The sequence below is a fragment of the Mya arenaria genome, chromosome 10 (genome assembly GCF_026914265.1).
Source record: "Mya arenaria isolate MELC-2E11 chromosome 10, ASM2691426v1".
NCBI lineage: Eukaryota > Metazoa > Mollusca > Bivalvia > Myida > Myidae > Mya > Mya arenaria.
Genome location: NC_069131.1, coordinates 20,624,943 through 20,642,720, shown reverse-complemented (window position 1 = coordinate 20,642,720; position 17,778 = coordinate 20,624,943). Strand labels below are relative to the sequence as shown.

Sequence of the window (17,778 nt, the reverse complement as noted above, 5' to 3'; positions counted from 1 at the left end):
ACGAGTGCAAGCACGCAATCTTTCCGAGCAGAATTATAACGTCGTATACCATTGGTTGACGTTGCTCTAATACAATCAGATCGAAATATTGATAATATTAATGACGTTATAATATATGACGAATAAGTATGGTTCGTACAAATAAAATTATACAATAGACTATTGACTGCATAAATACAATTCGCCTTGCATGATCGTTGACTTGTAATATAAAAACATGCAATGAATGTTGTCGCCACTAACTCGTTCTAGTTAAAACACGGCTTTACAGTGGTATAGCATGTATAGTGTCTAATCCACTGTCTAAAATGTCAACAGGCGCAGGTGATAAAATATACACATTCTGTTATGTGTACTTTTCAAATTTTGAGGGCTAGTAATTCTGAATAGAAAGCTATTTTATTTGGTCATTATTGTTTGTAAAGCGGCTATTTCGAGTCATTGTACCCTAAATTCATGTAGCATCAGTTCATTAAAATATCATTATTTGAATGTTCATTTGGTACGTACCTGCCGGTGAGCACACTGTCCAGAGTATACCAGGTCCCCGAATTCCCTGCGAAAATCGTACTCACAAACCTATAAAAATGTTTACTAAATGATTCGAACTATTATATTGTATAGAATAGTTCGTTTATTTACCTTCCAAATATGATCGACATGTAAATGCAAAGGTTAAACAACTATTAAAAAATATATTTTAATTTAACAATTCACATTTTAAATATAGGAAATCGCCACTTTTAAATAACTGTTTCAATACAAGTCAAACATCGCTTATTGTAAAATATGCATTTAATGGTTCTCGAAAAACAACAACTTGAATTAAAAAGTAGAAATGTTAATGAATAAACATAACAAGAACAGCTTTGCCAAAGGAGCCTTAAACTGATATTTTAACAAATATGATACTACTTGCCTGACCAACTTCACAGAACTCAATCGACGAGCACGAACTGGGGTTTGTAGGCAACGGGCAGTTGTAACAAATTGGGCCCATTGTGTCAGGGTATCCTTTATAGATATTATAAAAAGAAAGAAATGAAAATGAAAACATATTTGCATATGTGCTCAAGTTTCATTTCCGACTCAAGACATATACTTCAAGTGTAACGTATAGTTTTTGTACAAGTGCAAGGCACACATCTGCTTATTGGTGTGTGTCGATAGGGACGAAGTTCAACCGGCGAGCACAAGTAATTTAACTACATACCAACCTACCTATCTACCTACCCTGGCACTTGTAAATATATATGTAGCAGAGCCATAATGGAGAAATAAATACCAAACACTTTATAACTATTATCATTTGTGAATATAATACAACTGTCTATATTACTATTATCACTTTGAATATATTATTACTAACTATATATGTATGTTATAACTTTGAACAACTTATCACTTACTATTAACAGTTATCACTTTTAATATGATATCACAGACTTTACTACTATTATCACTGTTGAATAGATGACCACTTGCAATGTTAGTGTTATCACTTGGACTATATACTAGTTACATTTTCACTATTATCTCCTTGAATGTATTACCACTTACTTTATTACCATTATTACTTTTGACTATAGTATCACTCACATTATAACTGTTATCATTTTAAATATATTATCACTTACTATATAACAGTTATCAGTTTAATATAGTATCACTGGCTTTATTACTATTACAACTTTCGATTATATAACTTCTTACTCTATATTGTTATCACTTGGAATATATTACCAATTACTTTATTTCTATTATCACTTTTGAATATAGCATCACTCACAATATAACTATTATAACTTTGAATAATTTATCCTTTATTACTATAGTAATTTGTGAATACAGTACATCTTACTTTACTACTGTTTTCACTTTCTATATAACTATTTTCATGTTTTAAATATATTTTTACTTATTTTATTACTGTAACCTTATAAATTATGAATATTAACCAAGACTTTCCAAAAGATAAAATTAGTTTATAAATGATTAAAATACTAGCGATCCTACAAAGAATTATAGGATAGATGGAAAGATGGATGAACGACTTGCCAGGTTCCCCGCATCCTTGAGCGTTGCACAAATTCTTGCCACAGCATTCTCTGCACTCACCAGAGGCTGTGATATTGCCAGCACATTCCTGTATATATATTGAGGTTAAAAGGCTTTAATAAAGGATTTCATTGATTGAAGGTTGGTGTTTATCTTCCGGAAAGTGAGCGGATATTTTATTCTAAAACGTTAGTTCGTAAGTTACTACACGCTTGCAAATAACATTTTTAAAACAAGAACTAAACCGTCCTGTCGTTCAGGATAAAAAAACATACTTGGTGATGAGACATGTCCAAGAACTTGGCGGAAGTATCTAATCACCGAGATGAATTTCCATGATGCGGAAGATTTGCTTTAAATAAGGGTAATATATATTATTTTATGTACTTTGAACAAATACAAAAGCTTCCAAAATACACTTGTCTTGCGGATCGCCCCATCACCAAAATATTTAAAAATAATCGTTAAAAACCGTTGTTAAAGATATTAAAACTGTGTACGACTTTACCTGCGTGACAAAGCAACCGACGTTGTAGAGTTGTTGGCCATTTGTAAAAGATATTCTTTCAACACCACACTCCTGCAAAGATAATAGTTTTACGGTGTTTTGACAATATGTTTTTCACGACGACCATGTGTTGGTCATTTTTAAGAAAAACACATAAAGGAAATAAAAATAGATACTTACTTAATTGAAAAATATCTCCTCGTGATATGCAAATATGATTTTTATTGTATTTAAATATATATATATATATATATATATATATATATATATATATATATATATATATATATATATATATATATATATATATATATATATATATATATATATAATTGGGAGAGAATTTGTTAAATCAGACTGTCGAAGTAGTTTACCTCACCAACGTCGCACTGTACAACAGTTTTACAGTGCCGCGGCTGGCTGATGCCGGAACATTGGAGGCACAGTAGACAGTTTACTGAAATAGAAACTGTTAGATGAATGTACTGACGGATATATCCCCATTAAAATAAATAGTTTCAAATTACTTGATTCTGATCTAAAATCATTGTACAAGAGTGTGTTTTTTCTAACGTTATGCTTTATGGCAATTAAAAGCGATTGACCAAATACCATTTCATACATTCTGTCATTCAAGGCATTTTCACAAATTATGTTTATGTATATTAACCTGAGGTTTATCAGGAAATAATCATGACACTGTTCAATGAATGAGACATTTGGAGATTTCAATAGAATTTGTCCAAAATGCCCCAGAATATATTTATACGTCCGATGTCAACCTGCTTATAAAAATCGACACAATGAAATGAAATAAGTAGTTGGACATTTTTTTCTTAAAAGCATAATAAAGCTCTTACATACATTCCTTAAGTTTGACTATATTTGAACACAATGTTTTCAAGGCAAAGGATGAAAACGATATTCGACACCATCTTATATATGAATATAATTATTGAAATAAAATTCACCATCCCTGGCCGTCGATACTGCCACCTACGAATAGAGATGGCAGCCTTTGACTATGGATGAAAATCCTAGCTTAACGGTACCGTAAATCTTCACGTATTACCAAATATAGTATATAAAACTGTGTAAACATACCCGCCGGAAATAAAAAGGAGAAAAATATGACCAAAAGCATGTCTCCCACATGCGATATTTCTACTTATCATGCCACGTCTCTTCGCTAGCTATTGCGCAATAATTCATTTGGGACACATTATGATAAGGTGTCCTGTAATTTATGTCAGAACAATGAAAGTGAATGCAAGGATTGTCTTTCAAATTCAAGATAAAAACGCGTCGATGTCAGAAAGGTGACAACTTAAACACTTATCTTCGATGCTTTCAGGCAGAAAATGAGTAAAACAAAGAAATATTTTGCATGCTTACATACGCTTCATAACAAATATTTTTACACTAATAATGTGTTAGAGCGGCATACTGTATGAACTAGCTGTTAAACGTTTGTTTACTATTCAGGTCTTCCCGCGTATATATGTTGCATGTCTTTACCTCTCCGTGACGTCATCACCACATAAAGAATGTTTAAATGCCACGAGTGCCACGAGTCAAATTCAATTATTTTAAAAGTTGAAAAATTACAGAGTGTGAGATCAAAATATTCGGGTGCGGTATCAAGCTCTTTTCAAAGAGACTACTTGGTTCTATAAGGTACTCGATGTAAAGCACCAATACACGGGATACAACCAGTACTGAGTACACCATTTTCCAAGAACTATCTATTTAATGCCAAGCGATATACAAAGGGGGTTCCTGGTACAATATTTTAAAGTTTGTCGATTTGACACGGTCGTGTTTTGAACCTGCGACCTTCCGCACCCGAGGCGAACGCGCTATCACTGGGCTATCGGGGCGGTTCTCGCTCTAACACGCAGTGCTCGTTATTTCCGTTGATGATTTCCATGGTAATTTGTTATTCAAACTTTTCTGCTTAAATTTCAAATTAAACATAAAAGGAACATGCAAACAGTTTATTTGTCGAGTATTATTAGCTTAAAATAAGTTTATAATGTTATGACAATATTTTTTTTTCTTTTCTGCTTTATAATAATTTCATGATATATATATATTAAAAAGTGAAATGTACTTACGTTACACATCTTAGGATGTTAAATGTTTCACTGGGACATAGAATTAGCATAATTATGCGAACCTAAACCAATGACCTTTGAAAAGGCAAAGACAGTATCTTAGGTCCTTACTACAGTCGTAAACACGCCACATTCTAATGGTACACCAGTAAGAAGTAGAAGTAGGCCCGAAGATGGGCACGCACGAACGCCCGTGCGTATCATCATTTTAATAAATGCAAAACTTACAACTTTAAATCAGCATTAATCGAAAGCTGATCAGGGTTGAAGGGTAACAGTTGATATTCACAGCTTAAAATTTTCATTGACGATACGTCTTATCCAAACCTTAATGTCTTTAGGTCTACTTGCACTTGTACTGTACTAAACAAACAGTATACACATACCGTAGATTCGAACTATCTTTTGTATTTGTGTTCCGACTTCAGTTGCACCCTGTTTTAGTAGCACTTTATTGTTGAAACTGTTTCATCCAAAAAATGCGTATTAAGTGGGTTAATTCGAAAACAAGGCCGCGTGCATCGATCTGCCTTACCTTGGCATGTTCGGTCCCAATCCTAATCTGGATTACAACAAAATAATAGTATCGTGAAACACGAGTTGGACATGTCCATACGATCACATTTCCAAGCCGGAAAGTGTAAGCCTTTTCAATAGATGTGAGTATGCGCTTAAGGGCCGGCCACAATGCAAACGTCGTTTGAAGGACCAAATAAAAAATGTTTAAAAAAACAATTTTTATTTAGTTTTGAGATACAATATTAAGCAAGCATAATTCATATATTCGTTGCAATATAAGAAGCTGTAATTAGGAGTTGAGCAATTTTACGAAAGAAGATTTTATCGAATTTTCAATCAAAAAGCATTTACGTTTTCCCGGAAATGTCTTAATACAAAGTAAATATGTTTATGAATCAAAAGTATCGGAACTACCCAAACTACAACGTCTTGAGGCTTTGTGGTGATTGCAGCTTTTTTAAAAAAGAAATTTGCATTTTTGTAACAAGGAAATGAATTTCATCTACTATTTTCCATTATTTTTTTTAATTACTTTCTTATTTGACAAGATATCATCAAGAACTCTCAAGACAGTGTTGATTATGTGGTCAGGGGCATTTTTACACAAAAACAAAGTAATAATGTCGACAGATATTTCCCAATGAATGTGAATGCTTTTTGATCCAAAATGTGATAAAATCTTCTTTTGTACAATTTGTTCAACTCCTTACTACCCCAAATCAGGTCACAAAAAAAATATATGTTTTACTTCCAAAAAATGTCGTTCCTCAAAACTATATAAAACATCAAATTTTGAAACGTTTTAATTTTTTACCTTCCCCACCCACTTCTGCACTGTGTAAGGCCCTTTATCTCAAAGACATGAGCGGTCAAAGCATTTTAGTCAATTGAAATAAAACAAGAAAAAATAGTATGATGATAATGATGATAATGATGATGGTGATGATGACGATGATGATGATGATGCGCACCGGAAGGCGATAGTACGATGATGATAACACGACAGTACGATGATGAAAACGCGACAGTACGATGATGAAAACACGACAGTACGATAATGAAAACGCGACAGTACGATGATGAAAACGCGATAGTACAATGATGGAAACACGACAGTACACTGATGAAAACGCGACATTACGATAATGAAAACGCGACAATACGATGATGAAAACGCGACATTACGATAATGAAAACGCGACAGTACGATGATGAAAACACGACATTACGATGATGAAAACGCGACAGTACGATGATGAAAACGCGATAGTACAATGATGGAAACACGACAGTACACTGATGAAAACGCGACATTACGATGATGAAAACGCGGTAGTATGATGATTTAAACGCGACATTACGATGATAAAAACACGACAGTTCGATGATGAAAACACGGCAGTACGATGATGAAAACATAACAGTACGATGATGAAAATGCGAAATCACGATATTACGATGGTGAAAACGCGACAATAAGATGGTGAAGGTACGATAGTATAACGCATTATCATCGTCGTACTGTCGCATTTTCATCATCATAGTTTCGTTATTTCGCGATTTCATCATCGTACTATCGAGTATGGTGTTTCAGATCAACACATTCACAGGCGATTATTCCGTAGTTTTTACAGCTACCAAGCTGGAAATGTCTAGAACCCTGGCTTTGCTACCCCTAGTCAGCCATTTGTACAGTTTGTGTTCCGTGCAGCCTGTCTGCCCCCAAAGATGGCAAAAACAAGAACCTTTCCACAAACGTGTAATCGTTGAACAACTGGAGCAATTATACTAAGGTAAACTTTATGGTTAATATAAAATAAATTCGAATGATATCACATTTTGCAATTTTTTGATATTTAATAAGAAATACTATAAGTTAAATCATTCGTTTAGGTCCATACTAGAGCAGTGTCATGGCTGAAAATACCATGACTTTAGATTATGTGTGTATTCTCCCATTCTGTGGGGCGGGTCGAATTACATTCGTACTTACCAATTAGCGACGTTGGCTCAAACATATGTTCGTCCCGAAAACAAAAGGCTATTCAGAAACTGAGTAAATGTTAAGCTCTTTCGGATCTTAGCTGCTTTTACTTAATCCACTTCTCTATTAGATCTCTATATTCTTTTCTATTCATGTAAATAACTATACACAGGGGGACATTATACACATTTAAAAGAATGACGAAAGTGCTACCGCCTTGGAAAGGATCCAGTCATCTTAATTGTACAATCCTTGACAAAACCTTACTTAAAATCCACCTGTGTATAGTTATTTATATGAATTTGGGGTATTGTTTGGGACTAGCGGACGTTCTGTTTGAAACACGTATGTATACAGCAATCGTTAAGTCAACGTAAATTACCGAGAATGCTCTTTAGCTTCTTATATTCCAACGTTTAAGAATTGTAGCTAAAAACAAGTGTATGTTTCAGATCCTGGGTAATCACAAAATGTCAGCTACTCATAATGTCGACGTCGGACGCTGTGGAAACGATCCTCTCCGCTTTGAGTGGAAAAAAGGAAAACGTAACCTGTTCCATTGCATCTTCCTACGACCAGTTAGTTCAAAAGAATCGTCAGAATTTAGAGGCAAAAGTCGAGACCATTGTTCAGCTCAGAAAGCAGAGACTGACATTTAAAGGAACAGACGATTAAACAAATAACTAAATTATCATGCTTCATAACCAAGCTTAGTACAATCCAGTAACGATAATACCATTTGAAAAACGGAGACACAAGGACAATGAATGCGTCACCTGAAATCCACAATGAAATCATTGAAATCTGAGGCGACCAATGAAGCTACCATCGAGCAAATTGTCTTTGCTTTTATTAAACTCAGTCATAGAATATTTCCTTTGTCTTGCCGAATGTATCGGCACCACAGGTTAAGGATTGTTCGATGCATTTCTTCAACAGCATGCGCGTAAGCAGAATCGATGTCAACCGGATGCGCGGTCAGATATATAATAGAGCGGCTATGATGTCCGGCAAGTTCCGGGGCGTTCAAGTCCGTGTAAAACTGACTGTACCTGAAGCTACATATACAAATTGCAAAGCACATTTCTTGGCCTTGCCATTATTCATGCATCAAAGTACACGATGGACAAGGTACAAGAGGTTTCCTTTGCGTTCAATTATGCTGAAAATAGGACTAGTTCGTTTTTTCCAATGCGTCGGCTTACATATATTGCATTATGGAAGGGTGTGTACATATGGTTACAGATACATGTATGTCAGTATAACCCATGACAGTGTACAAGCTTACACATATGACATTGTTACACACATGACCGCGTTCTTAATGACGGTGCAACAGCTTACACATATGACATTGTGCGAGGGTGTGTAAATATGGTTACAAACATGTCCGCGTTCTTAATGACGGTGTACAAGCTTACACATATGACATTGTGGGAGGGTGTGTAAATACAGTTACACACACGACCGCGTTCTTAATGACGGTGTACAAGCTTACACATATGACATTGTGCGAGGGTGTGTAAATATGGTTACAAACATGTCCGCGTTCTTAATGACGGTGTACAAGCTTACACATATGACATTGTGGGAGGGTGTGTAAATACAGTTACAAACATGTCCGCGTTATTAATGACGGTGTTACAGCTTACACATATGACATTGTGCGAGGGTGTGTAAATACAGTTACACACATGCCTGCGTTCTTTATGACGGTGTACCGGCTTACACATATGACATTGTGGAAGGGTGTGTACATATGGTTACAAATATGTCCGCGTTCATCATGACGGTGTACCAACTTACACATATGACATTGTTGCGTGACTGTTCATATGGTTTCATTCTTCATGACATTGCAGTACGCTGGTGTATTGCTACATGTTCCGTTTATTTTATATCACAGGCTCTAATACAGCCTTCATATTAAAATACAACTTGAATCTTAAAACGTAAAAGTAACTTTATAGTCTAGGACGACCTAAATAGAGAATCCAACTAGAGATTGCTTTTTTTAAAAAGCGCTTGTCTCCCCTATTGTGTGGTCGTAGCTGAGAAAAATAAATAAATGATGGACATGAAATTTGTAATTTTGGACTGGTTCAACAGTGAAGTTTGGTTTATTCACCCGTATCAAATAGTGAACATCTACTGCATAAGATCCTGGGTGCAAGCGTTCTTTAGTTACTGAGCGGTAACCGTTTTTCACCTTAAGATTACCGCGACCTTGGCCATTGACCTACTGATCTCAAAATCAATAGGGTTCATCTATTAGTCATGACCAACCAGCATACCAAGTATGAAGTTCCTAGGTCCAAGCGTTCTATAGTTATTAAGCAGAAACGAAGTGTGACATGCAGACTGAAGGACTCACGGGTTTCTTCAGCTCAAGGTCACGGCGACCTTGACCTTAGTTCCTGGGTGCAAACGTTCTTTAGTTATTGAGCGGAAACTGTTTCTTCACCTCAAGGTCACGGCGACCTTGACTTTCGTCCTACTGATCTCAAAATCAATAGGAGTCATCTACTAGTCATGAACAGCTAGCATACCAAGTATTAGGTTTCTGGGTCTAAGCGTTCTATAGTTATTGAGCAGAAACGAAGTGTGACGTACAGACTGACGGACTGACTGACTGACGGACAGGGTAAAAACAATAGGTCTCCCCATAAATGAGGGAGACATAATAAGGTCGCAAATTATCCAGTACTTGTGTCCCGTGATTGTACATATACGATAATCATATTAGGTGTTAGACAGTCCACTTTGAAATATAAAAAAAACAAAACATTTTATTTGGCACATTTTAATAGTTATCCATATACAATAAATCAATCATAAAACAAAACAATGATTTGGTCAGAAAAAAATACATGTATTGGTCAGAAAAAAGACTGTATCTATTTTGAAAAAATACATATTCACAAGGGGTGTCACTGAATGTATTGACAAATAGTGACAATGAGCGTATAAAAATAGTTTTGCTTTACAAAAGCATCCAATTTAATTTGATACATTTGTAAATGTTTGGCAGAGAGATTAAAAAAAGCAACAGTTAGTGCTGATTTTTAAACAATGGCATGATTTAACACTATTACTGTATTTCTTAAAATACCCATAATGTTCACTTTTTGGACACAAAGTTTCTTTCAAAATGTGACACATTAGTTAATTTCCATTAAGTATTAGTATATATTATTTCTTAATATTAAAAATTTAACACACCTGTATATATAATCATTAAGTTTTGTCTTAAAGAGAAAATCATGTTTCAAGATATCAGGACATCCTGCTTAGCTCCATATTTCCATTCACTACCTTTCGTTTTTTATCTGTTAATTTTAAATTCAGATTCACTTTTATAAGTATATTGGCAAACTATTGTATCTTATCAAAACCTGTTGGTAATGAGCACATGAACTGACCCATTTCACAATAACTGACAATTTGATAACTCTAAATGTTTTTCGCTAATTTTACATAAATGATGTTATTAGGGCCTCACGCAGTGTGCCATAATTATGAACATGAAATTTGTGCATATAACAGTGCATGAAACCTAATGAGGCAGGGGAGACAACTAATTTGCATCTTACAATTAAATATTTTTTCAATAACTTAAAAGTATCAGTAGCCTCCATGGCCATTTTGTCTGTTCTACTGCCAAACATTATTGAACTGAAACGGCAGACCCAGGTCAATCCCAGCTATCCCCAGAATATTTTTCTAAAGGGAAAGTATATTGTACCTTGAAACTGCCTCATTAATTATTCATGAATATCATGTTTTCCTAGCCAAATCACCCACGGTACACAAGACATAGCATAGTAATGTATCTGGGGAATCCAAAGATGATAAGATAATTAGAAGGAAACTCAACCATCATGATATTCCGTTTAAATCAGAATCACTAGATTTAAAGAAATGGAGTATAGATCTTTATCATAAAAATAGTATTTAGTTGTATAAAATTGTTCTCACTTATTGACAATTCTTGACAATGATTTTGGATGTTTCAAATTAAAAATTTCAAACAGTAGTATCAAAATAGTTCCGAACTGGCAATTTATTACCTATATTTGTGAAATCTTTCATTTAATATTTGAAACCCATATCACTTCAAAATATTTGCAAAACTCTTAATATTGACTTTTTAATATGAAAAAGAGTAATGAAATATTCCTTGTAAAAATAAAAATAATAATACAGATTTCTCTAGTTTTCATTTCAGAGTCAAAATACGAAATCATATGTATTGTTATTCTTAAAATCACCTTCTACACTAGAGTCTTGATTACCTTGGGGAAAGTATTGTTTAATGATGCAATCAAAATATCTTTTTTAAAGTATTGCACATATGAAATACATGTAATCTTAAGTTAGATATTTCCACGCTAGAAACATAATCACGCAAGTAACAATCATGCCAGTATACAATATGTATTTATCCTGTGTTGTCCTTCGTTCAATAAATCTCATCACAGTGTTTGACAAACCAAGCGTATTCGCAATATCTAAAATCTTCTTGTGAGCGTTTTTCAAAGTCAATCTCTGGTCCTTAAGGTTGGTAAGTATGCTAGAGCCATGCCCAAGTAGATTGTCCATGTCCCTATTGGCATCATTTAGTTTGGAATTGTGCTGTAAGGCTGCGTCTATTGCAATGGTTGTGTCGCCATCATTGCGTTCAAACCTCCGTGTCAGTAAAGCATCCCGCTCCATATCTTCCCGCTCCTTTTGGTATCTGAAATGTGGATAAGCAAATAGTAAGCTTAACAAGTTAATAACTGTCACGGGTAAAATAAATGATTTATTGATTCATTAAGCTGTCAATCAAAAGACATTTTTGGTGCAAATATGACAAGATCGTTTCAAGTTGTCTATTTTGGGGGTTTCTGTTTTCAAGGGGCATAACTCATCAGATTTTAAAGCCAAGGTTATGGACCTTGCTAAAAATTTGCATAATTTTTCAGATTGAACACATTATTATGTACAGCTTATGGGTATCTAGCCAGTGACCTCTTGTTTTGCAGGTCGACACTCCACCATGTCACTATAAAACATAGCTCTGTAGTGGGACTTACAGTATATGCCAATACATGTATATACATATCCAATACCCAGTTACACTCCAGTATATATACATATCAAATACCCAGTTACACTGGGTCTAATGAATACATCATAAACAGTGTTTAAGTTTTGGTATGGCCAAAAGTTGTTGCACGAGGGTGGTGATGAGAAAATCATGATAAAACTGTTGATTTTGAGGTCAATTGATAAAAATAATACAGACCTGCGATGCTGTAACTGTCTCAAGGCAGCCTGTAAGTGTTTGCAGTCATATTTCAACTGGTCTGCCTTCATTTTGGCACTGCTTCTTCGAGCCGGTGGCTCCTTATTGACCAGAATGTCCAGACGTTCACTGTTGCTGACAATGAGATCAATTTGTGCCTGGATCTCATTTTCCACAGCTTGAATTTGATTTCCTTTAAATACATAATTGCATAAATAATAATTTATTAAGAATTGTTTATTACATACTGCATAAATGGCTCAATAAATTTTACATGCCAAGTATTGTTATAAAAATGGAGACTTGGGTCAAAATGCACCGAAAGTACAAATGTATAAACAACAATAACAAATTGGTATCAGAACTTGTTGACATTCAGTCAGAATTTGCCAATTCAATCATTGCCGATATTATTGTCTGCAAAAAAGGCCCACAAGCAGCTGTTTTGATGTAGTTAAATATAAACTAATCCGAGCATTTTGGAAAAATACCAAGGTTATACGATAAGATAATAATTTTACCGCATATAAGAATAAAACAGATCAAGAAAAAACACTTTCCCCCAGAAAAGGGCATTAAAGGGACTACAAATGTCCGGGGGTGGGGGAATCTGCAAATCTTATAAGTTGTATGAAATTAAAAAAAAATATACAAATGTAAATATATACATTTACATTTATATATTTAAATATTATAGAAATCACGCCTTACATTACAGTGGCATTGACACGACCCACCCTATGGCCATACCCCCTCCTCAGAAAAATGCAGTCAACAAAAATGTTCACACCAAAATTAATTGTGACATGATCATCTATCACAAATCCCTAAATATCGACCAAATATTCCAAGTTAACCCCCCCCCCAAAAAAACCCTTCTATTTTAATTAGAAAAAAAACAACGTTAATATATTCTACTATTAATATATACATGTTACACAAACCAGATTTGTACAGGTTTAACTGTATACTTAAAAAACGACTGAATCATTTTCTGCAAGTTATCTGTCCTCTAACGCTTATTTCAACCTTTTTATTTCCATCTGTGAGTTTAGTTAAGTAAGTGCATGGGTTCCCTTTGGACCATTCACATTGTTTTACAATAGGTTTTCAATTTTAAAAGTCTTTATTATTTCCAAGATGTGAATTGTCTTTGTTGCTCAAATTTAAATAGTTAAAAGATATCGTACTGCTGATAGTCAATTTGTGACACTCAGTGAGATAAGTTCAAACTGACAGTCTTAAGTTACATTATTAGCTTGCCGGAGCGGCACAGTGTGGCATAGACACTTATACTTTCATACTTATATAATAAACTTTGATACATTAAAATAACCATTTGAATGACTTGAATTTTTAATAAATTGTATGAATATGAACACATTTCAGTCGTTTTCCACACGCAACCTCCCTGCCTTTGCCCTGTATTGAACCTGAAGTTTCATGTTAAACTGCCTGCGCGCTTACCATCACTTCTTAAATAAGAGTTCAGTTACACCATCAATACTTGTTAAACTAGACATGATGGTCAGCTTAAAAGTAATGTTGACACATGAGTACCTTTTATAAGTTTATGAGTAATGCACCAGTCACTTGTAGCCACGGCCTCCCCAGGTCCGGGGTATACCGGGGAATCGGGCCATGTTTTTACCTTCCAGGTGGCCCCACAGTGCCTGGTGAATGCGGTGGTTTTGTCTTCGCAACAAAAGGGTCCCTGGGGTGCAGGGGCATTTAGCATGAATTTAACATGCAGTTTGTCGCTGCAGGGACCGGATTTTACCCGGACATGGCTGGACCGAAAGTCAAAGTTCCCACTAGCTGGGGTGCTGTGGTTACAATTGACTGGTGCAGGGCTCAAATTCAGCACTCGCGCGTTCGCAAAATGCGAGCTAAAACTTGAAAATGCGAGTTGAATTTAAAGACACTCGCAAAAATTGGCAGAAAATATGCAATCCTCGAAACAGATATGAACATAATCAGTGATCAATTCCTGCCAAATAGATATAAAACTAATTTAAGAAATGCCAACTTTCGTTTCCGATTAACAACCAAAAATTGATGACGTAGATTAACGTTAAGCACACAGACAGGTACTCATTATTATGTGGCCGGTACTAGTTACTATGTAGTTTTGTAGCAGACTAGTCTTTCATTTCCATTTTTGGCGGTGGTATTTAGCGATAATCATATCGAGACACAGTCGTTATAATGATGAAAAGCAAAAAGATAAGGTTTTTTTAACGCGTGTTGATATAAAATCGCCACCGTAATGGCGATGATCAATCAGTTTCAAAACAGAAGCCAAAATGAAATAATCTGTCTGTTTAAACTGTTTCAAAGTGGAAGAGGGAGTTGAACATTAAATTGACCCTCAACACAGATGACGAAAGGAACGTTTTCAAAATATTTTGCACAGACCAATACTGGCCTGATCAGACTTCCTCAGTACTTACTGTCAGTGTTACATATATGATGATATCGTTTAATGAACAAATACATGATCATTCATTAAAACAATTAAACTATACCTTAGATCATTGTTTTCCATACAATATATATCTTTTCCTAGCAAAACACAAAGGTTTGCCTTAAAAATGCGAGCGTCAGGTTTTGCGAGTTGAAAATTTAAACACTCGCAAAAATTTGCGAGTATCAAAAAAAGTTAAATTCGAGCCCTGCTGGTGCATAAATGACATATGGAAAGATCAGATGATGAAAGTCTATGGGGACGAAACGGAAGTTTACCAGTCGCTCTCTCGTAAGTTCCGAGATTATGCTGAACTTCTTGAATGAGACGATTTGTCTGATGATACAGTTGTTCCATTTTTAATTTCTACCGACAGAGCACCGTTCATAAACCAGGCGAAATCAATTTTAGAAATATTGTTTTTGACAGGTTGACGCGTCAACTCCTGACAGTGCTTCTCGTGATACCGATTGACTATTAGCCACAGGAAAATTAAGGTTAAATTGCACTATATTTTGTACGGGTGCAGGACTAAGTGAACCACTTCCTGAGTGAACCACTTCCACAGTGTACCATTTTAGGACCAAGTGAACCACTTACACATTATAGTTGTGGCTATTGTGTGATGGCACACTGCATGAAAGGTGATAATGACTAGTTATTGTCACCATAACGCAATACTCATACAATTCCTACACTGTAAAAGTCGTTTATTAAACAGTCTAATTGAACTTGAAAAATCGTGAAAACCTTTTAAAATTTCATGGCAAAAATAATTAAGAAAATAAAATCTGAAATATCATCTAACATTCAGACAATATTTCCTTTACAACCATATACAGTAGATGGATCACTACGTCTGATCAAATGGATCACTTAGTCCTAGTGCTCTTGGGAAGTGGTTCACTTTAATACTTCTACATTTATGCAAATGTTGTAACGCTAATGTGACTGGAAATAAATACCATTTCCTATTATGCTGTAGTCAATTCAAACACATTCACTTTTAAAAAATGCCTATAAATATCTTGGCAAAATTTAGATATACAGTATGTTTTATAAAAACGACTAATGTTACGCGAAAGAACAATCAAGATATCAAATTATACTTTAGTATTAGTTTAAAAAGCCATAATTTTAAGAAATACATGTACGTAGCTATTCTCTTTTGTTAAAACAATGTTAATCTTTTTTTTTCTAAATGTTGAACAACTTAAATATAATTGCATTATGCTATTTATACTTCTTTCGTGGTTCTATATAGTTAATGTTATGTTTGGCCATAGTTATGTTTGCAAGTGACAAAAGGGTATTTTCTTTCGATTGGCATATAAACTTATTGAACTTATTTCATGCTGATTATATGTTATTAATCGTGGCAAACGAGGTTTTGTACAAATGTACGCATTGTCAATTAAATTAATAATATGAGCCCCTGCATGGCTGGCGGTTGCACAGAGAGGCATCAGAGAAGTTTGTATCAAATGCATTGATGGACGTACGGTGCTAGGCAATTGTTTTAACAATCTTCGCTTAGAAATAAATTTATAAAGAAATACTATGTTGTAAAGCCGCCAGTGTTCTTCTTCTACTTTGTTAATGGCTTGCTGTCAAATATGATTATTATGGCCATGCGTTGGGGGGGGGGGGGGGGGGGGGGGGTTAAAATAGAGTAAGAATGTGAATGTGTTTAAGTATATCAAGTTATTAAATTCAGCTAACAGAACGGAACTTATGAAATAAGATTCTTTTTGAAAGAGTCTTTTAAAATTATCTATGTATTCTTCAGATTTTTTATAGGAGTCAATCCTACCAACGGTCTGGCATAAAATCATTGCCGTTTAGAAATGTAAAAAAATCTCGAAAGGCCTAAAGATTCATTAAAGCATGAGTTCATTCCAATCAAATGACTGTGGTTCATCTTACATGTTAATGATATATATTAGTATGTAGCTTACTTTGTATGAACCACCTATTCTATCACTGTTTATGTTGAAAATGCGATTGGCAAAAGTAATAATGGTGGTGGTGGTGGTGGCGGTGCTGGTGGTAATTATGGTAGTGGTGGTGGCGTTGTTGTTGGTGGTGGTGGTGATTGTGGTGGTATTTATGGTGGCAGTATTTGGGGGATAGTGGTAGTTGTGATTGTGGTGGTACTGTACACAAAATATATTGCATAAATTACCATCAGTAGCAGTAGCAATATAGCAGTATATAAGTAACAGTAGCAGTGACTAGTAGCACTAGTAACGATTAACGCGAATTGTAAAAATACTTTGAAAAGTACTGTTGGTGAACTGATAGTTTTTTTAGAACACGTAGATATCACAGTCGACCTAATCAGTATTTGAAGAATAGTCTTGAAATACAGCCTTCAGTTGCCTGACAACACTACAGTATACATGTGTATCTAAGGTCTGCTTTGAAAAGTTAATCTTAGATTTACATGCATAATACAGAGGGTAGTTGTTCATTTAAATGTAAGAATATATATTTCACCTCGTGAGCACCAAAAGCTATATGTTTCTTTTATCATACTGTATATGTATAAAATGGATAAAAAATAACAGCTTATTTTTCAGAATATACTAGAGCTCTTCTCCGTTATATTGTGCATTATCTTATTAACAGTTAAACACATACTGTTATTTAAATGAAACATAACATGTTATTGTGAAAATGCATTTTAAAATATCTTCATATCATCTTCGGTAGGAAATACTCTTGCCTGCAGACTGGGACCAATAACAAATCTATTCCCAGCCGCAGATTAAGAAAAAAATTGTCTGGTTCCCAGCGTACTGTGCAATGAAATAATAAGGGCAGGTAACCCAG

The 17,778-nt window shown here is 34.8% G+C and overlaps 2 protein-coding genes across 2 annotated transcripts; both read right to left on the bottom strand.

Annotated features, from left to right (window-relative positions):
• Positions 1 to 495: 495 nt before the first annotated feature.
• Positions 496 to 3,793, bottom strand: LOC128204438 (uncharacterized). Its single transcript, XM_052905854.1, has 6 exons — positions 3,671 to 3,793; positions 2,941 to 3,023; positions 2,567 to 2,638; positions 2,059 to 2,146; positions 920 to 1,014; positions 496 to 579 (listed from the first exon to the last, which is right to left on the bottom strand). The coding sequence occupies exons 1-6, from the start codon at positions 3,708 to 3,710 to the stop codon at positions 496 to 498; spliced, it is 462 nt and encodes a 153-aa protein (XP_052761814.1). The 5' UTR covers positions 3,711 to 3,793.
• A 6,187-nt stretch (positions 3,794 to 9,980) lies between these two features.
• On the bottom strand, positions 9,981 to 15,399 carry LOC128205124 (Golgi SNAP receptor complex member 2-like). Its single transcript, XM_052906560.1, has 3 exons — positions 15,222 to 15,399; positions 12,477 to 12,669; positions 9,981 to 11,924 (listed from the first exon to the last, which is right to left on the bottom strand). The coding sequence occupies exons 1-3, from the start codon at positions 15,298 to 15,300 to the stop codon at positions 11,558 to 11,560; spliced, it is 639 nt and encodes a 212-aa protein (XP_052762520.1). The 5' UTR covers positions 15,301 to 15,399; the 3' UTR covers positions 9,981 to 11,557.
• Positions 15,400 to 17,778: the final 2,379 nt, after the last annotated feature.

What these genes read in the sequence shown, in the direction of transcription:
- LOC128204438 (XM_052905854.1), bottom strand. Translation starts at nt 3,710, where the DNA reads ATGCTTTTGGTCATATTTTTCTCCTTTTTATTTCCGGCGG. An exon ending in CTCCTTTTTATTTCCGGCGG is followed by an intron (nt 3,024 to 3,670) that starts GTATGTTTACAC and finishes TTTCTATTTCAG; the next exon opens with TAAACTGTCTACTGTGCCTC. An exon ending in TCAAGGATGCGGGGAACCTG is followed by an intron (nt 1,015 to 2,058) that starts GCAAGTCGTTCA and finishes ATATCTATAAAG; the next exon opens with GATACCCTGACACAATGGGC.
- LOC128205124 (XM_052906560.1), bottom strand. Translation starts at nt 15,300, where the DNA reads ATGGAACAACTGTATCATCAGACAAATCGTCTCATTCAAGAAGTTCAG. An exon ending in AACTTACGAGAGAGCGACTG is followed by an intron (nt 12,670 to 15,221) that starts GTAAACTTCCGT and finishes ATGTATTTAAAG; the next exon opens with GAAATCAAATTCAAGCTGTG. An exon ending in AGACAGTTACAGCATCGCAG is followed by an intron (nt 11,925 to 12,476) that starts GTCTGTATTATT and finishes TCCACATTTCAG; the next exon opens with ATACCAAAAGGAGCGGGAAG.